This window comes from Solenopsis invicta, chromosome 16, assembly GCF_016802725.1.
Source record: "Solenopsis invicta isolate M01_SB chromosome 16, UNIL_Sinv_3.0, whole genome shotgun sequence".
Classification (NCBI taxonomy): domain Eukaryota; kingdom Metazoa; phylum Arthropoda; class Insecta; order Hymenoptera; family Formicidae; genus Solenopsis; species Solenopsis invicta.
In genome coordinates, this window is record NC_052679.1 from 7,973,883 (window position 1) to 7,992,669 (window position 18,787).

Here is an 18,787-nt window from a genome sequence, read left to right on the forward strand (position 1 = left end):
GTCGTCCTGCGCGCCTTCGTGACCCGCGCGCGCGCACTTCAGATCGAATTTACGACTTACAGCGCCGCATCGCGCTGCTGTTCTGGCTGTTCCTCCGCGCACCCATCCCACCACGCGCGGCGCGGACTCTGACGTTTGCCGCCTTCGACCGCTTTTTAATTATTACGCCCGATTGGCGGAATTGCTTTCGCCTAGACGTATACTACGCGAGCGAGACGAGACTGCTCGAATTTGACCGTTAGAATTCCCAATGTAGAATGAAATTCCCAAGTCCGCGTCGCACTCCTCTATATTCGTGACATACGAGCTAGCGTTCTTGGTCCTGAGGATTTCACTTCGCGTCTCTTTCCGCGCGTCGAGCGCGCGATGAGCAATCTTCGGCGACCTTTGCGCTTTTTTTTTTCCTTTAAATGCGATAGCGCGACTCGCTGCATTCGTGCGCGACGCGAACGGCGGATCGTGCGCGATAGCGCTCTCACGGATTTCTTATCCTTGGCGGTCTATAAATGTATCGCGGCATAGATATACCTCGACGATAATTACGCCCGTTCCGGAGCAAAGTTCTTTTACGAAGAGCACCGAGTACGTTCTTTTTTTTCTTCGTCAGTTTGTATTCTGGTTAACTTGTGGTTAACTTAACCTGATGTCTTAACCGATGAGCTTCAGCTATGGCATCATCCTGGGTGAAGCTCATTGGATAAAACACAAGGTTAAGTTTAACCATAAGTTAACCGCATAACGAAAAATCGGGCCTAAGCGTCAAATACCCTCGCGCGTTCTCGCCAGATGCATATTCTTGAAAAGGCACTCGTTGCGCGACTACGTATCTGCGCTTGATAACATTATTGTTTTTCTTTTTCTTCCTCTTTAATTTAACGTTAAACTAATTGGTATGACGAGAAACATTTTACGCGATAAGCGGACGTTACGTTGATCAGAGTCTCGAATTAAGAGTCTATTAAAAAAATTCCCAAGCACGAGTTATTATCCCAGCTTGCGCTGATATGATTAACAATTAGAATACTCGAAATTATCGGAACAAAGATACTGGGTTACAAATATCTGTTAAACGCTAAGCAAACTGACAAATGTTTACGCCAATGTCAATGCTGGATGATAAAGGCACTTGGAGCTTGAACAAATTCTCTCGTCGCGCAGCGACTTTTAACCGCACTTTACTAAAACGATATTCGCAATCTCGAACACTCGAGATTACGAATCTAGAAAATCAAATTGTAAAAGTGACTGTCTCGAGCTTTCCGCGTCAATTCGTTTAGTCTCGTTAGAGACTTTTGCAGTTCACGCTTTATCTGGTAATGAATCATAAAACAGTTAGATTCTCGAGATTAAAAATTGGTTCAGCTCAAGATAAAAATGTGTCCACTCTTCGCAGACAACCTAGGTCATAATGACCCAGATAATTTTTCCCATTTTCGGACATATGTATGAAAAAAAATAAAAACCAGAGTCACATAATTGTACAATCCTAAATTCTGTATTCCTAAATGTTAAAAGAGTATAGGGTAAGGTTGCCGATATCGCACCGGCTCTTAAATCGCACCACCTTGCGTATAAATTCAACTACAGTACTTGTACACTCTTTTCAGGATTGTTTGGTAACTACATAACATTATCATTATCCTCTATTGAACTCGACACGTTAAGAACAATAGAAATTTTGTAATTAATATTTTTAGAAAAATGATAACTTTGTTGCTATTTTTCAACACATTTTGTAACTTGATTGCAAAAAAAGGTAAAATAAATAATCAAAATTTCGATAATTTGTAATGATCACAATATTATTAAAATTAGATTAGCAAAGTTCAAATAACTTTGTACTCTTATTTGTAAATTAAACAAAGAAAGTTTTACAAAATGCTTTAGTCTCCTAAATTGCTTTGATCGTGGCTATATATATATATATATATATATATATATATATATATATATATATATATATAATCAAATATAATAATCATACAAGCATACATTGTACTAATATTGCCACAATGTAACAATGTTATTACAATATCATTGAAAAATTATCGATATGATGACACTGACTGAAATTATATTTAGTTTACGGTATTTATCTCCAACATTAATAAAATTATGCTTATCTAACGCATTTTTGCTCGAGAAAAAAATCTAGCAGAAAAAGTGTTGTTTTACTCTAGGAAGAGTAATATTAACCTGTGGTGCGATTTAGGAGATCAGTTGCCTAAATCGCACTGTTTGAAGGCTTCTTAAAAATCGTCATTTAAAAATTTATGACAATACATAAAATTCTGAAAAAGATATATATGAAAGAAGAAATATCATACTTCATTATGACGTAAAAAAATTATAGATATTCTTCATAATTCCTTAGTTATAAGCCTTTATGTCAAAAGTGGTGCGATTTCGGCAACCTTACAGAATTTTTTAAACACAAACCCGACCATTTATCCAGTGGCCCAGGTAGTCTGACCTATAATAGCAATGAAAAAAAAAAATAGAACGGCTAGTCTGCGGACAGTTAACCTATTGGGATCACAATTGTTATTAAATTTTTTTTTAATATTATTTTTAACTAATGCTTTATTATCTAACAATAAGTCGAAAAATATCTCTTCATGTGAGATCGAGTCTAACAATAATTTTCAACCAAGATCTGTGACGTGTATCAGAATTACAATTCAAATATTATAAATCAGGCAATAAATTGTTTACAGTGTATATAATTTACTTTTACTAAATACAGTTGTATCACTTACGTATTCTGATTTTTTGTGAGTCATTATTTCTATTTCATCTAATTCACTCACTTCTCTTACTCTCTCTCCGGTTATTTTTCTTTACTATGCGGCTCCTTTTAGATCATCTCTTTTTCTTTTCTTTTCTTAACATTCTATTATATTTTTATGTTAACTCTTTCTGTAATTTTCTCAATCTTTCTTAACTTTCTATCTTGTTTCTTATATTTGTCTGCTTATGTTTATACTTTTGCTGTACAATTATATTATATGTAATTGTAAGCGCTTGAGAGAAAATGTCCTAGAGCGCATTATTATAAATAAAACTTAATCAATTAATCAATCAATCAATCAATCAATCAAACTCTCTCTTTCTCTCTCTCTCTCTCTCTCTCTCTTTCTTTCTCTCGGCATAAAATCATGTGCATTAATTTTATTGATGCATTTTTCAATCTATTGTTCGTTATCAGCAGATTTTATATATGGAAAAAGATCGTGCTTTGATTCCAGTGTTCCTTTAACTTCATACAATGCAACGGTCGTCGCGGTACTAGGTGTCAGTAACTGATGGTCATTGTTAGTTGTTTTTCCTTACGACGATTAGTCATGATATACATATAGCATTTGGACGTTAGGTGTTGATGCAAAGAGCACTCGTACGCATTGACGCCGATGAATGTTGTGGCATTTTACAACGCTCATTGTTAACGCACTCCTCATTGCAACGTGAGTCGGTGCGAACGCTTGCGCACGATACGGCGCATCCTGGATTGTCCACCAGAATGATCCGGGACGGTTTAGAAAACCGAGACGTAATCCCGCGTAGCAAAGTAGGGCAGGGATATAGGTGTACCATTTTCAAGGTTTCACCGCGACGCGAGAAAAAAAGTGGAACGGCGAGAGATTGGGCCTTCGGTTCATGTATATTTATATACATAATAATACATAACATCGCGGTCGCGTATTACGCGTGCTTGAAACAGAAAGAAAAAAAGAGAAAGAGAGAGAGAGAGAGAGAATTCCTCGGTAAATGGATGGGACAAGCGCGAACTCACACGTTCGCTCATAATACGAGAAGTTTAGTAATAAACACGATGCTCCTCGTCGACCGAGTCGAGAAGAGATCGTTTTTTAACGAAATGTCAAGGCGTGAATAATTTTTGTATCGCAATCGCGCCAAGAAAATGGAATTTCGAATTAAATATGCGAACGGTAACGAAATAACTAATAAGATGTATAAGTCGTCAAGATATTCCATCGATTGCACAAAAATTTGGAGAAACGTTCGAGTTTACGGCAAAGTGCTTTCACGCAGAGAAAACCATCTTACCCATACAGCACGCTAATATTGTATCAACGTCTCAGCAATATGTAATCGCAGGATTACGAATATTGCAGCAACATTGTGAAATATTGATACAATGTCAATGAGACATTGCAGCAATATCTAATGTAGAAAAATCAACACGGGTTCAATATTGAAAAAAATATTCACACTTCAACATTCAACGTCGCAATGTTTCTACAATATCTCTGCAATATTGCATTGCAATTTGCAACATTGCAACATTGCTACAATATTACTGCAATCTTCTGTACTGTATTGGATTATTTGTAATAAATTGTCAATCTCCAACAGCTTGTGCGTTTGGGTAATACAATCAATTAACGTTTATTGTAGATTAAGCATGATTTATAGGTGAAGAAATATGTAAATAATAATTGAAGAAATAACGCGCGTGGTACCGATGACGAGGACTCGCTTCTATTCGAGTCTTTTCATCCAGTCGTAACTCAAGGCGGAAACAAACGACTTCTTCGCAGCATTCGCCACGCTCTGCTCGCACGATGCCGATATATCGCGACCTCCGGGTCGCGCCGAGTGCGTTATCCATTAATTTTCTGTACCATCATTGGACCATTAATTCTCCGTTCAATAAAGTACGCCTGCGATACTTAACGGGCCTGATAACGCCGATAACAACCGGCCGTTAATGCATTACGAACGACGTGAAGGGGCGGGAGGAAGGGAGAGAGAAAAAAAGAAGACGATTTCTATATTGGAGGGAAAGAAAATGCTTTTCGTAGTCGGTTAAGCATTATTATTATTATTATTATTATAGTTGCCGAGTCGACGGTTAACGAAACTGATCGTTAGTGAAAGAAATCTTTTAATAACTTTTCGGATCTTTCGCGTCATTGGTTAACGATCATGGAATTTTTCCTCGATTGCGTCACCTATCCAGCATCCGCTAAACACGAGAGGGGAAACCGACGATTGTCTCACTCGCTCTTTTCTCTCTTTTCTCTCTCCGTCTATCATTCTCGACGTAATGTAATAGCTGTGGTCAACCGGTTTAAACATACTTGAATTTTCGATTTCAGCTAAACGTCGACGCAATCGACTGCATCGAACGAGTAAAAGAATTTTTGTTAAAAAAAAAAAGAAACATTGGTTTGCGGGTGTTTTAACGATTCGTCAAGATTCTTATATTTAAAAAAAACTTATATTAAACAAGAGACTGAATTTAATCGAGTTTTGAGAAACTTGTGCACGAAGCAACGTGAATTTTTCTAAAGATAATTCGCGTTGAGGATTGAAAGAAGTGAAGAAAGGAAAATTGAAAAATTTATTCGAGCTCGATACGTTTATCGCGCTGTAAACTGCGAAACGAATTCTTATCCCTTATCTAATCTTGGACAAATTCCTCTTATTGGAAATTAGACGGAAATTTGAGAGTCTCAAATGCATTAAGGAAAAAAATCAGTTTCAAATCGATCGTGGGTCATCTCCATAAATACGATTTCGTTCGCGCGACGTCAGGGGCGGCGAAGGGAGTGCAGTGGGATGACGCGACTACTCGACGACTCGACCCGGAATTAAAGGTATCGCGCATCAGCTGCAGGCTGCAGGGCAGGGTGGAAGAGAAAGAAAACGTTTGAGGGTTGGCTTTTGCAACGTGTGCCGCGCGTGCGTGTCCTTGCACCGAGCCAGAGATCACCTCGTGTGCTTTTTTAGGACGGCTCCGGGTTAGTCGGCCATATATATGTATACCCATGTATACCTATATATCGCATGTATGTATGTACAGGTGCATTATCGCTCACTGCTCAGTCGCTCATGCCCGGTACTCGGCGCTTGTGCCACGCAAGCGCCAAGCGGCAGCGCGACGATGCATAATACGACGACGCGAAGCGCGTCCGAACTGGTCCGAACCGAATGCGTGTGCCTCAAGGTCGCTCGCCGTTTGCCAACGAACGTAGCAGAAACGACGAGGCGTCTCTCGCCGGCCTTCGCCTCGTCATCATTATAGATGCCCACGATTACGAGCATTAGGCTTGCATTTTCTAACGCCGAATCAAATTTAATCGCCCTCGAGGCGCGAACTAATCACCATTGCGCATGCCGCACGCGCTCATGGCACGCCATATTGACAGGATCGTATTTACTTCGTGCGTGAAAAGGGTGCAGAAAGAACCTATTCGTCAGACAGAATTCACACAGTGGTCGGTATTCATAGTCGATTTTTATATTTAAGATTGTCTTAAGTACCACCTTAAGATGTCATCAACCAATCAGAGAACCGTATTAGCATCTTAAGACGTTATTTAAGACGATCTTGAAATAAGAATTGATTATGAATATCGCCTCTTGATAGAAAAGCAGTGAGCCAATCAGAACTCGCGCTGGTAGTAAACAGAATTAGATATCATTACCAGCGCGATTTCTGATTGGCTCACTGCTTTTCCGTCCAGGTGTGAATCCGGCTGTATAATTAATCCGTTTAATGTATTAACAAAATTTATCTATTCTTTATAGCTGTGTCACTGTCACACTGTCTGCACTTGTCAAGTGAAATAAATCTATAATAGGATAGTATATAAAATAAAAGGACGAAAAGTATAAAAATTTTAGAGGCAATAAACAAATGTATCGCTTAATAACAATAATTTTTCATTATTCGAATAATGACTTGAAATAATATCTAAATATGTTGATTGGGGGCACCCTAAAAGACTCGATTCGGTCCTGACGTCTTCCTGCGATCTGCGATACGTATCGCGAATATGTCAGAGCATGCATACATGTCCTAGATGTCCTATATATGTATATATTGCACGTTTCGTCTATGACGAAGATTAGAAACACCATGCTTGTGGCATGATAAAATTAGAGTAGACCGGAGATAAGATTAATTACAGATTTAATGACAATTGTTTACAGTATATAAATACGATGCAGGACGGGTGGAGGCTTCTTTAAGCCTGCGTGCTTGTGAGCTGGACAAGAGGACGTCCGTAACGAAGGTTATGGGATAATTGATATCCATCGCCAAAGTTTCTCTCGAGGAGTATGGGAAACTTTGTGGGTGACATCGTGATATGGTACGTTTCAATCTCGACTTTGTCGAAAGCGTAAATGTAATTGCATATAGTTTCTGTTTTTATGGTATAATGCATTGGATAAGCTAATTTAGCATACACATCCATCACTCGAATTTTTCATGTCGTGTTTTATAATTAATTAGTAGGTACATAATTTTCATGTTTTTATTGTTACGTAATTAAAGAGAATATATTTGGTAGCGTGCTGCTACTACTTTCAGTTAGCGTCATATTTGGAACTAGCGAGATTATAAAATTATTCACAAGCAATGGAGATGAGATTCTCAAAACGTCTACATACAGTTGGATCATTCGATTATGTTTAAATTTATTGGGATACGCCACTGTGCTGTTGCCAGGTTGCCTTATATATAAATATGTACGCTATACAAAATACATTCAGAGAAATGGCAAGTATCAATTTGAAAAAAAGCACTATAATATAATATTCTTACATACATTATGTAAATTGAAAAAAATATTTATGCAGGAAAAGGCTGTATTTCTAGACTGGTGCATTCGTGCTTTATGGGACACTGCGAGACAGGTCTCTTGGACTCACCTTATGCTTCTAATGCTTCCACTCACGTCCAGCGTACCTTCGCTCAAGATACTCTACTCCTGATATATTGTTTTCTTGGATTGCAAATTAGTTATTTAACGTGGGGTTATTTGCAAGAAAAGATAATGACGCAGGTATTGGTCAAATTCCTATTGATGAAAGAAATATTTATAAAAGAAACAGTGTTTATGCTTTTTACATTATTATAATATTACAAGTTAATGTGAGATTTTAATGTTGCTCTTATAACATAATTTCCTAATTAAACCAAAATTATGTTGATTTATTTTTAGGAATACGAAGATGCTTCTGGCAATAAAACGCGATTTCAAGATTCACAATTTTTAGTGTTCGTGAATCGCATACTTGCTTTCCTGATGTCAGGATTGTATCTACTTGTTCAACGTCAGCCGCAACATAAGACACCATTATATAAGTATGCATTTTGTTCGCTGTCAAATATCATGAGCAGTTGGTGTCAGTATGAAGCTTTGAAATATGTCAGTTTTCCATCGCAGGTAAAAAATTGTATTTTACTCTTATACAGTCTATATATCTGTACATAACTTTCCAATCATTTCTCTAGTTAGTAATAGAACTTTTTATATCCCCAGCTATAAGTATTTATATATGTATGTTACATATGTATGTAAAGTGTTTTATATATGTGCAATTATTTTTTTTTAGGTTTTAGCTAAAGCCTCGAAAATTATTCCAGTTATGATAATGGGAAAAATAATTTCGCATACAACATACGAATACTACGAATATGTTACCGCAATTCTTATTTCTATTGGAATGACGCTTTTTATGTTGGACAGTTCTGATCATAAAAATGGTAATAGAGTTGAATATTAAACTGATATGGAATAACACAAGTATGAGAAGAAATGTCTTTGATCAAACCTGATGTTGATAATATTTTTGTATTAATCATTAATTCATACATTTTTCAATTGTATAAACTAATATGGATTATCAAATATAAAACGCAATCATAAATATCACCTATGTTGGCTGGGATATTTTTTACAATAAATTCTTTACGGTTTTCTAAGATTCTTGTAGTATCGTTATTAAGATTGACAATCAGTTTAATTTGAGATATTATTTTTAACTTTTTACTCAGTTTACAATCCATATCAGCACATAGTTCAGAAAACTGAAAAATATATTTAATAATTGATATAAATATATTATTAGCACCACAAGATTTGCTTAGACCAAAAAGTGACATTTCTTCTCATGTGTTTGCAATAATATTTTGTTAAACGTGTGCAATACATTATACTATTTTAATTGCAATCAGCATGACAAATTTATGAATGTTTTCAGATGGAGCAACAACGCTCTCCGGTGTTATTTTACTTGGAGGTTACTTATTATTAGATAGTTTTACAAGTACCTGGCAAAATGCACTCTTTATAGATTATGGCGTAACAAGCGTACAAATGATGTGTGCAGTTAATATGTTCTCTTGTTTGTTGACTGCAATGTCTCTGTTTCAACAATCAAGCTTTCCACTAATATTTTCTTTCATGACAACGGTAATTAATTTGCGTTAGACACATTAGTTGCTTATAATGTTTGACTAATGATTTTTATCGTACAGTATCCCAGGTTTATAATCGACTGTTTGCTGATTTCGATTTGTTCAGCAAGTGGCCAATTGTATATTTTTTACACCATTTCGAAATTTGGATCCATTACATTTGTCATTATGATGACTATTCGTCAGGTATGTAATTTATTTATTATCAATTTGTTAAAAAAAAGGTTAAATTCAAATATAATCCTTAATATAATCCGTACTTAAATATTGCTTTCTGCAGGGTTTGGCGATACTACTATCATGTTTAATCTATCAACATGAAATCACCGTTGTCGGAGTATTTGGTATAGTATTGGTTTTTAGTTCGGTATTTTTACGAATTTACTGCAACAAACAATTAAGTGCAATCAGAAAACGCAGAGTCGCGGCAAATAGTATAAAGCATTAAGAGTTGTATTAGTTAGGCAGAATTGCAATTTTAATTGCCATACAAATAGAATTTTATCAACTGTTTATTGTAATTGTCCTAGAGTAGGATAGGATTCTGTCGTAGTAATTAGATATTGACTAATTATGGACGCTAAATTTTAATCCTTCATTTATAATGCTATTGTAATTTCTTTTCATATTCTAAATATCACGAATGTATATCAATAGTTTTTAATTGTATGGACTTTGAGAGAAATATTTATTATAAGTTTTGTAGAGTATGTTCATTATATATCATACAGATGTAACATATTTAGGAAGATATGTACTTGAAGATATGTGATCTGAAAAAAATGTCGGCATTATACCATTACGAATTGAAAATGTATTACGCCACATGTATTATGGCGTAAATATTGTACTATTTATTTGAAAAATATTTATTTTGATAAAAATGCATATACACAACAAACATATGTGCAAATTTCTTACCATAAATAATTACGTCCAATATAGAAATAGGAATATAGCATTACATACTTTACATACAGTCCCTTTTGTCCTTTATGACACAGTTACACATTTATGCTTAAATGTGAGAATTTATAAATGGCAGTGTTATAATTTTAATTGCGTAGAAGTCGTATATAAATAGCATACAAATTTTTTATTACCAGTCTTTTATATTTTACTAAAAAATATTTGCAGCAAAAGTAGTATGCAGGATTTACATGAATTTACATAAGATTGTTGAGAAAATAATGTGGTACTCTTTTATAGGGTTGTCTCTTACACGTAGAAATATAATAATAAAAATTGTACACACTGAGAAGTCTTATTGTGTGACAAAAACACTAGTAAGCACTTTGATTTTGATGAATCAACGACACTTGAAAGAGATTATATTTAAGTGTGACAAGTATGGAACATGAAAAAGTCATGGTGCGACTAGAATACAATTAATAACGGCAACAGCTAATTATTTCCCAGGGATTGACGGTCGGTAGATGGCTATAAGGCACATGATCGCAATGATCACCTCGGACGCCAGTAAAACCAACTGTATGCTGCAAAGGATCACCTCCAATTTGAGTACGTAGTCCTGCCAGAGCAGGAAGTAGACCGTTGCCAGGGAACTGGGAACAGTCAGGAAGATCCCAATGAGGATCGGTAGCCCACGTTCAGTCAGATTTCCCTTTCTTCCCAGATAAATTCTACCGCTCTCCGTGAGTATCAAGAAGAACAGCAGCGCGAATTCTGTCAAGGTCTTGCTTGCGCCCGGCGACGGCAGATTCATGGTCTTGAATATCCTCATGCTCAGCTCGCACACGGCGAACATGCCGAAGTAAAAGGAATTAAGATACATCAGAATCTCGTACGTGAGCGAGGAGTTGGCTACGATGGTCATTGTCACTGGACGACACCCTCTTCACTCGAACGCCGCCAGCGGTAGAAAGCTTCGGAGCCGGCTTTACGAATGAATGTTGCACAGTCCAACGAATGGCATCGTTCGTACACAACTGTTAACTAGCTACTCCTTTTAATCACGAACCATTTTCCAAGAAAAGGAGTGACGAAAGGATCTCTCTCGTCCCTTAGCGTCACTTTATTTTCCTCTCGTTACGATGCACGCTCCGCGGCTTAATATATCTGTTATACCAGCTCGTTTGCGGGGTGCAAGGGAGTAATGCGACTTGTGTATCAAACCCTGCGAATTCAATTCCCATGCTCATCGCTCATGCGGCTCATAACGCGTTTATTTTTATATCGCTAGATTCGCGAGCGACACCGTGCGCGCGCAATGACGCAAACTCAAGTGAATTTCTTAAGAGAGAAAGAGAGAGAGAGAGAGAGGCGCCAGCTGTCAGTGGCACTTTGAGCCACCATATCGCAACGCTATTGGCCCGCTCCCGATTCGAGATATATCGACAGGTAAAATTGCGATCCTCGAAACTTGAAAAGGTCGAAAACAAGTCTGTATGTAAGTACGCGTCGTAACGGCTCGTGGAGTCGTGTCTTTAAACTAACGCTCCGCGTTTCGCGCGGTCTTTATCGTGCAAAATAGATGCTTTTGTCACAATAGTGAGTATCACGCGCGAAAGATTATCGTGACTGTCCTGTGGAGTGTGGGGGATACGCGTCGTAACGCGTTACATACCGTGTATCGCGAGTGAATATCGACGAGTGGAGTGAGATGGTGAAGCAGTGAATCGGTGTGCATCAGTGAATCAGTGTATTCCGGTCTAATTCGTTCTGGGGCCTCTAATTCCAGTTTGATTCGGAAGCCCTCGTTCTATATCGAGGTCCTAGGCGCATATTTGCCACTGGGTAAAGTGCATTGAATTAAGTATAGCGTCGATGACGTACACTCGCACGAGAGATTCACACGATTCTTTCGAGCGTACTTGATACATAGTCGATAATAATCACTGTAATAATTAAGAATTTTGCTCATTATTGCATTTAGATTACAATCGAGTCAATTTAGAATACATATAGCGCAAAAATAAGAGTGGGGCGTTAGTAGTGATGAAAATAAGGGCCCCATTCATCAGAGATTTGTCAAGTTAGCATCGTGCGACTGTAGCGTCATCACTCGGTCCAACGATTTTTATTTTTTATTCAATTTTTTATTAGAACTTTTTAACGGACCGAAATATGATCATTTAAAAATATGTATATAAAATATTGTGCTACGGTTTCCCACGTTTTTGCGAATACAGTATTGTGTGAGAGAGTCTTGCACGGAATTGACAACCCAAACAGCTTGAGAAAAAGAAGAGGCTTAGGAGAAGCATCAGACACCGGCGGAGCAACTTTGCGGTATTAATATTTTTTATTTATAAAAAATGAATGTTTTATATTAATTTCAATTTTTTAAATTATATTGTGTTGTCTTATAATTTCAAAATAATTTCAAATAATTAAAGAAATAGAATTAAATAATAATCTCTAAAATTTTTTAAATATTTATTCTTGTAAAGTTCTTTTTTTCAGACAATGTATAATTATTTTAATGTATTTAGTAGGAAGTAAGTATTTAATAGGAATAACGAAAAAAATTGATGTGATTAAGAATAACCGTTATAAATCTTATATTTGTGTTACAGAACCAACGTAGCTACGTGGCAGACGTAACTCCGCTGTTGCGCATCAGTTGGTAAGTTGGACAAATTTTTTATTGAGGTAACGGATGACAATTTTATTAAATGTACATATCACACATTTAGATGCGTGTATGCATTAATTTAATAACAATACAAAGATGTTGCAAGCAAGTGTACAGCGTTTCATACTTAAAATAGAAGTACTAAAAGTGTAACTTTATTTTAAAGCATTTCTACGTAGCTCAATATCTACACACACTGTAAAAAAATTCACATGTAATAAATGTAATGTATTACATGTAAAAAATTTACTTGTAATAAATGTAAAAATTATACGATTAATTTCGTAAATATAAAAAAATTATGTAATTTTATATAAATTATGTAATCCTACAAAAAATATGTAAGACTGCTTTTATCGACTAAATATATTTTATTTTATACGGAAAATTATACGTAACAGAATATTTTAAATATTATATTTAATTATCTAAATTTTTGTTACATTACATAATACAACAATATCCATGTATCGCTGTGAAATATAATGCAATCGGCGTGCATGCGTGAAAAGTGATTTGTCTCGCCTAGCATCACTATATGCGCGGACATAATAGTAGTCACTCTATTGTTTACAACATGTATGCTAGAGAGACAATATTTGAAGGTACAATAATGCAACTGCAAAACGTATTATTACCTTATCATTTCTATAACTTTCCATACATGTTGTAAATTTATTTCTCCAATCTACTGAATTACAAATTACAAAATTAATCTTACCCTCGTACGTTGCAAATTTACAAATGCGTGGCAATTTACAACTATTTAATAACTTTACACCTATTACAGTGGGTAATTTTGAGAAAATTTTTTTACAGTGCAATTTGTGATCACAGAGATGCTGCTCCGAAATAAAGTCACAGTTAAATTGTGACTATGACTGCTCTTAAACTTTTCTCTCGTCTTGAATAAGGTTGTCATCCGTCCTCTTTTCTACGGACATTGTTCTGTTTTTTAACACTAGATGGATCGAATTTGATGACTGTATAACAACCAATTTGACTACATTTTTTAGTAAATAATAAACAGAACAAAACTAAACGTATATATTTATTTATGTATAGCGTTTTAATATCAATGATATCATTAATTTATTATTTAAATTTAGTCGAAAGTTTAGTCGAAAATACATAACTGCATAACAAATGTACTGCGCTTTTAACAAAATAGGAATACATTTGTATATGTATGTATACATACATACGCATACTTTCCTTTATGTTTATTGATAGTTTTTACCAGCCTTGGTATTTTTGCAATTAATTTTGTTTTATTGTTTCTTTTTTGTTACTATTTCATATTAAACAGACAAAATTCTAGACAAAATCACTGATAGTCAAGTTTTTAAAAATTTTTGAAAAAAATTGTGTGAATGTAGAGCTTTATAACAAACACTGTTTTTATGCGTCTGGAATTGCAAACAAAATGTCTGGACTTTTTGGCCTGTAAATTTTGAAATTTCAAATATATTAACTCTAGTCTTGAACGGCGCGACATTGCCATCATCAAGAAAAGTCACTGTCTGTTCTTCGTGGGAAGACTATAATAATATATGTTGGATTATTTTTTTTTTTTATTTGATAATCGATTGCTGTGATTTTGAGTTTTTATTTATCCTTGCTATGCGATACTTCATTGACTTTTTAAAATTTAAGTTATATTTTACGTGAAATATCATCAACGAGCACTAATTTTTTTCTGATATAATTAGTAATTATCGACATTCGTTTATTAATTTTAGAGTAGTTATTCTAGGGAACGTTAAAATTTTTATACCGATCGATTACATTCTCTCAATATTTCGTTTACGGCAAATAATTATTTACAAGATGGAATTAATTTTTTTTTAAATTATCTCTCTTGAATTGAAAGTACACAGTAGGTAAATTTCCCTACGTCGGTAATTATCAACCAAAACACATTTATCTTACAATTTGGCATTTATAAACGAATACTGTGCGGACTTCAGAGCAATGTGTGTTACTGTCGAACGTAAGACGTATAACCAGGCGTATAACCAAGATTACTTACCAGGAAAAATGCGCTAAAGTGCGCGCGCGCGGATGCGATCAAATCGAGCAGAATTTATCTCGGAAGAAAGAAAAAGTTTCGCGCCAATTTGCGACATGGACGCGTGCGAGAACGATATCGCGGATCGCGAGACATAGGATCCGTCCTTCCCTCCCTTCCTTCCTCTCTCCCTCCCAACCCTTCAAACGTTTGTCCAGGAAATTATGAATCACGGCGATGTCGCTGCGCCCGAACTGTCTCGCACGGCTTCTCGCGAGTCTCCGTCGACGATCGCGTTATCGTTCTCGAGAAGGACGTCGTTTTCACTCGCCGACGATGGCGCGTTGCCGCTACGAGTATCCTAAGCATTGGACGAACCGCAACTTCGCATCCACCACGCTGTCCCGCAATCCTCGCGCGCACATCCGCGAACCACAAACGGTTTCCATCGAGCAGGAAGAGGAGGAGGAGCTACAGAGGGACGATTTTTTCGTCGACGCGCGAGAGATGATCCTCGTGTTAGCGAGGGTCGCGATTGTAACCTCGGTCATTACCACCCTACTCGCCGCGTACTTGATAACGCACCTGACTCACGCAAATTCGTTTCCCAATATCCTGCGAAAAGGTAATCCGGGAAGCAAAATATTATATTTATAAGCGGTAACACTACAGATTCGAGTAGAGTGGAAAAAGAGGCTCGGTCTCTCTCTCGCTTCGCGTTTACTTTGGCGCGAGACGCGACCGCGCCTCTTGATATCAAAGCTGCGGGTCCTGTCAGCAGAAACCGACTAGAATCTGTCTTTTTATAGCATAATGATATAGAACAGATACATCATTTAAATAGTTACAAAATGATCTAGTCTACTCGATTTTCAAAGTGCGGTCTCTCTCGCTTCGCGTTCAATTTGGCGCGAGACGCGACCGCGCCTCTTGATATCGAAGCTGCGAGTCCTGTCAGCAGAAATTGAATAGAATCTGTCTTTTCATAGCATAATGACATAGAACAGATACATTATTTAAATGGTTACAAAATGATCTATTCTACACGATTTTCAAAGTTAATGTCGTACTTGAAAATACCTTCGACCTTCAACTTTTAGTATTTTCTTTGTACTGCGTAAAAAAAACTTCTCTTATTTTTATTTTAGCCTCAGCTTTGCAGATCTGAATTACGTGAAGAAATAATTTTCGCGAAAATTAATCTATCTGGACGTTCCAAATCGTTATTATTAATCGTTAATAATAAATTATTTATATTTTAATAATGTTTACAATAATGTATCAGAAATAATTGTTTATCGCGTCAACTTTAAGGCTCCCGTTCGGAGCGAGATAATCAGTAGATTCGATCGCTCGTGGAATTTGATCGCGAGAAAGCGTATTTTTCCACAGGTATCGAGTTTCTCGGGCCGATTTTTATCAAGTTCGGCCAGTGGGTGTCGACGCGACGAGACGTCTTTCCACGGAACGTCTGCGATACGCTGTCACAGTTGCAACGGAACGCGACTTCACATCCCTGGCTGTATACGGAGCGTCTCCTCGAGGCCACGTATGGTCCTTCGTGGCGGAACTTATTCGTCAAGTTCGACGACGAAGGACCGATCGGTTCAGGTTGCTGCGCGCAGGTATGCGGTCGATCGATAAGATAGGCTGGTGTGCTATAAGGATCCAATTCAATCGACGAAATGAATGTTATTCGCGCGATCCTGCGTCATCCAAAATTGAAATGCGTAGGTGTACAAGGCGTGGATCGACCTGAGTGCGACGCGGGATCCTCGAACGTCACGTTTCGTGGAAAGTAAGCTAGAAAGCATTTTCACTTGCTCCCCTCGCGTGCGTTCTTGTCGCGATAGAAATCGCACGGGCGCTATTTCGCGAAAGGTCACCGTCGCTTTAATGACGAGTGTTTAAGCGGCAGATATTTGGGCCTGCCCGATTTGCATAGCCGCGTTAACTGAACCTGTAGAGAAATTGGGCCAATCGCAGGCCCAAAATAACGCAAAATAGTTGAGATGATACTATTTCCGAAGCCTTACAAATTTTCTTTCTCTTGCAAAAACATTCGTACAATATAGAAATGATTGAAATGATACTTTATTACTTATCTTGCAATTACTAACTATATTAAAGAAAAGAAATCTAGTATATAAAATCACACAAACAATACAAGCACGAAGACCTAGCTGCGACCGTAGAAGGCATTCTTGTTCAATTTGTATTGATACAGCGACGATCAAAATATCTCTCTCTACTACTTTAAAAGTCACGCTGCCTTGGAAAGCGTTCTAACTCGTCGATTATTGCGAGAAATATTATCATAGCCTCAGTGGTCGAGTTGGCTAAGACATCCATACCGGAGATTCGGGAGGTCCTAGATTCGAACCCTGGTTGAGGTGATATTTTTTGCAATAATTTCTTTACAGTTTTTTCAGGGGGGAAAAAGGTTAATATTTAATAATACGTGATGTTACTTAATCTTGTTCAATTTAGAATTGTGTTATGACTGAAAATTAATTCGGCGCGCAGTTCATTGAACTTGAGGAAAGTATATAAAATCACACAAACAATACAAGCACGAAAACCTAGCTGCGACCGCAGAAGACATTGTTGTTCAATTTGGAAAGAAATCTTTTTAAGACAAATCAAACTTTTTATTATTATTATTTTGTTTAATTGTTTCCTGCACATTTTGTGATATAAAAGTAGATGTTTGGATGTATCTGATGGCCTTCCAAAAAATTTGAACATATAATGGTTTTCTTCTCGCAATCTGAATGTTAGAAGTGGACGGTGAAAAATAACTATATAATAAAAATGAAATAATTGTCAAATTCGCTTTATAAAATTTTGTTTGATTTTTTGTCACGGTAGCATCATCATTTATTAATTGTAAATAATAAATTAGAAACAAAACCGATATCAACAATTTTAGACAGAACTCTCTACGAAGGTGATGAATTCGCGCCTACCAGTCCGCGTGCCAGGAAATTGCAGGCCGTAGCGGTAAAAGTGTTGCATCCCGGCATCAAAGACCAACTCAAGTACTCTCTTTGCAATATCGCGTAGATAATTCACAGTAGGTTTTTGCGATAACGCTCAATCACGCGTCACCGATAAAAGCCCCCATGATAAAAGACCGTGGCTGCATTTCAATTTACGTTATACCTGACGTCTCATATCGCTATCTTTAAATTTTCCTTCGACGAAAATGTTTATATATCTTCCTAACTTGCAAGTCTTTGGAAATTAATTTTGAAATTAATTATGACGGCGCTATTAATTCACGAGATATCTCTCTTGTTTTCAACAACCAAAAGTTCACTCTCGACGGGACCAGAACGTTTTCGTCGAACACAAGTTCAATTCATTAGAGATAATTTGTTTTCCAAATGTCAATGCGACAATAACACGTGAGACACTTTACATTTATTTACTTCAGAAGGGATATCGCGATAATGCGCGGCTTTTCCAAGTGCGTGACGTACTTGATTCCGAATTTGCATTGGCTCAGTCTCACGGATTGTATCGACGAATTCGCACGCATAATGGAAGACCAAGTAATTTCCCACGACTCTTACATAGTTCATTCTGCATAATTTGAGAAAAGTTTTGAGTTAAAACAAACCATGTTGGGATCCTTGAAGAATTTTGTCCCGGGGATTGAGACTCGTCGGAGCCCGGCATAATTCTAATGAGTTCACGCGCGCGCGCGCGCGCGAGACGAAATAAAAGAAGTAGTCACTTCACTCGTGACAATGAGAGAACAGAAATAATCCAGACGGTGACTCGTTCCAATTGTGCCGAATTCAATCTCCGAGTAATCTCTACTTTAAAAGCAAAGCGCCGGCTCGCATTTGACTAACAGTAAATCGATTTTGCCGAAGGTCGACATGCGATTGGAAGCCTCGAATCTCGTGAGATTTTCGGCAAATTTTTCGAG

The 18,787-nt window shown here is 36.9% G+C and overlaps 3 protein-coding genes across 5 annotated transcripts in view; 2 read left to right on the forward strand and 1 right to left on the reverse strand.

Annotated features, from left to right (window-relative positions):
• The first annotated feature begins 7,092 nt into the window (after nucleotides 1–7,092).
• Nucleotides 7,093–10,139, forward strand: LOC105204714 (adenosine 3'-phospho 5'-phosphosulfate transporter 1). Its single transcript, XM_011173900.3, has 8 exons — nucleotides 7,093–7,124; nucleotides 7,326–7,534; nucleotides 7,615–7,820; nucleotides 7,980–8,204; nucleotides 8,374–8,524; nucleotides 9,022–9,233; nucleotides 9,299–9,424; nucleotides 9,519–10,139. Exons 1-8 carry the CDS (start codon nucleotides 7,093–7,095, stop codon nucleotides 9,684–9,686), a joined length of 1,329 nt encoding a protein of 442 aa, XP_011172202.1. The 3' UTR covers nucleotides 9,687–10,139.
• Nucleotides 10,090–11,482, reverse strand: LOC105204715 (transmembrane protein 216). The gene has a single exon (XM_011173903.3). The coding sequence runs from the start codon at nucleotides 11,073–11,075 to the stop codon at nucleotides 10,647–10,649; it is 429 nt and encodes a 142-aa protein (XP_011172205.1). The 5' UTR covers nucleotides 11,076–11,482; the 3' UTR covers nucleotides 10,090–10,646.
• A 153-nt stretch (nucleotides 11,483–11,635) lies between these two features.
• LOC105204717 (ecdysone 20-monooxygenase) overlaps nucleotides 11,636–18,787 on the forward strand; it is a 32,774-nt gene continuing 25,622 nt past the window's right edge. Inside the window, exons 1-3 of one of the 3 annotated variants that reach the window (XM_039458615.1) lie at nucleotides 11,636–11,995; nucleotides 12,391–12,490; nucleotides 12,778–12,827. The gene's annotated coding sequence lies outside the window, so the exon portion shown is untranslated. Of the gene's footprint in view, nucleotides 11,996–12,390; nucleotides 12,491–12,777; nucleotides 12,828–16,277; nucleotides 16,473–16,508; nucleotides 16,646–18,787 lie in introns of those variants that run through there. The other 2 variants (XM_039458618.1, XM_039458616.1) reach the window with 2 other exon arrangements.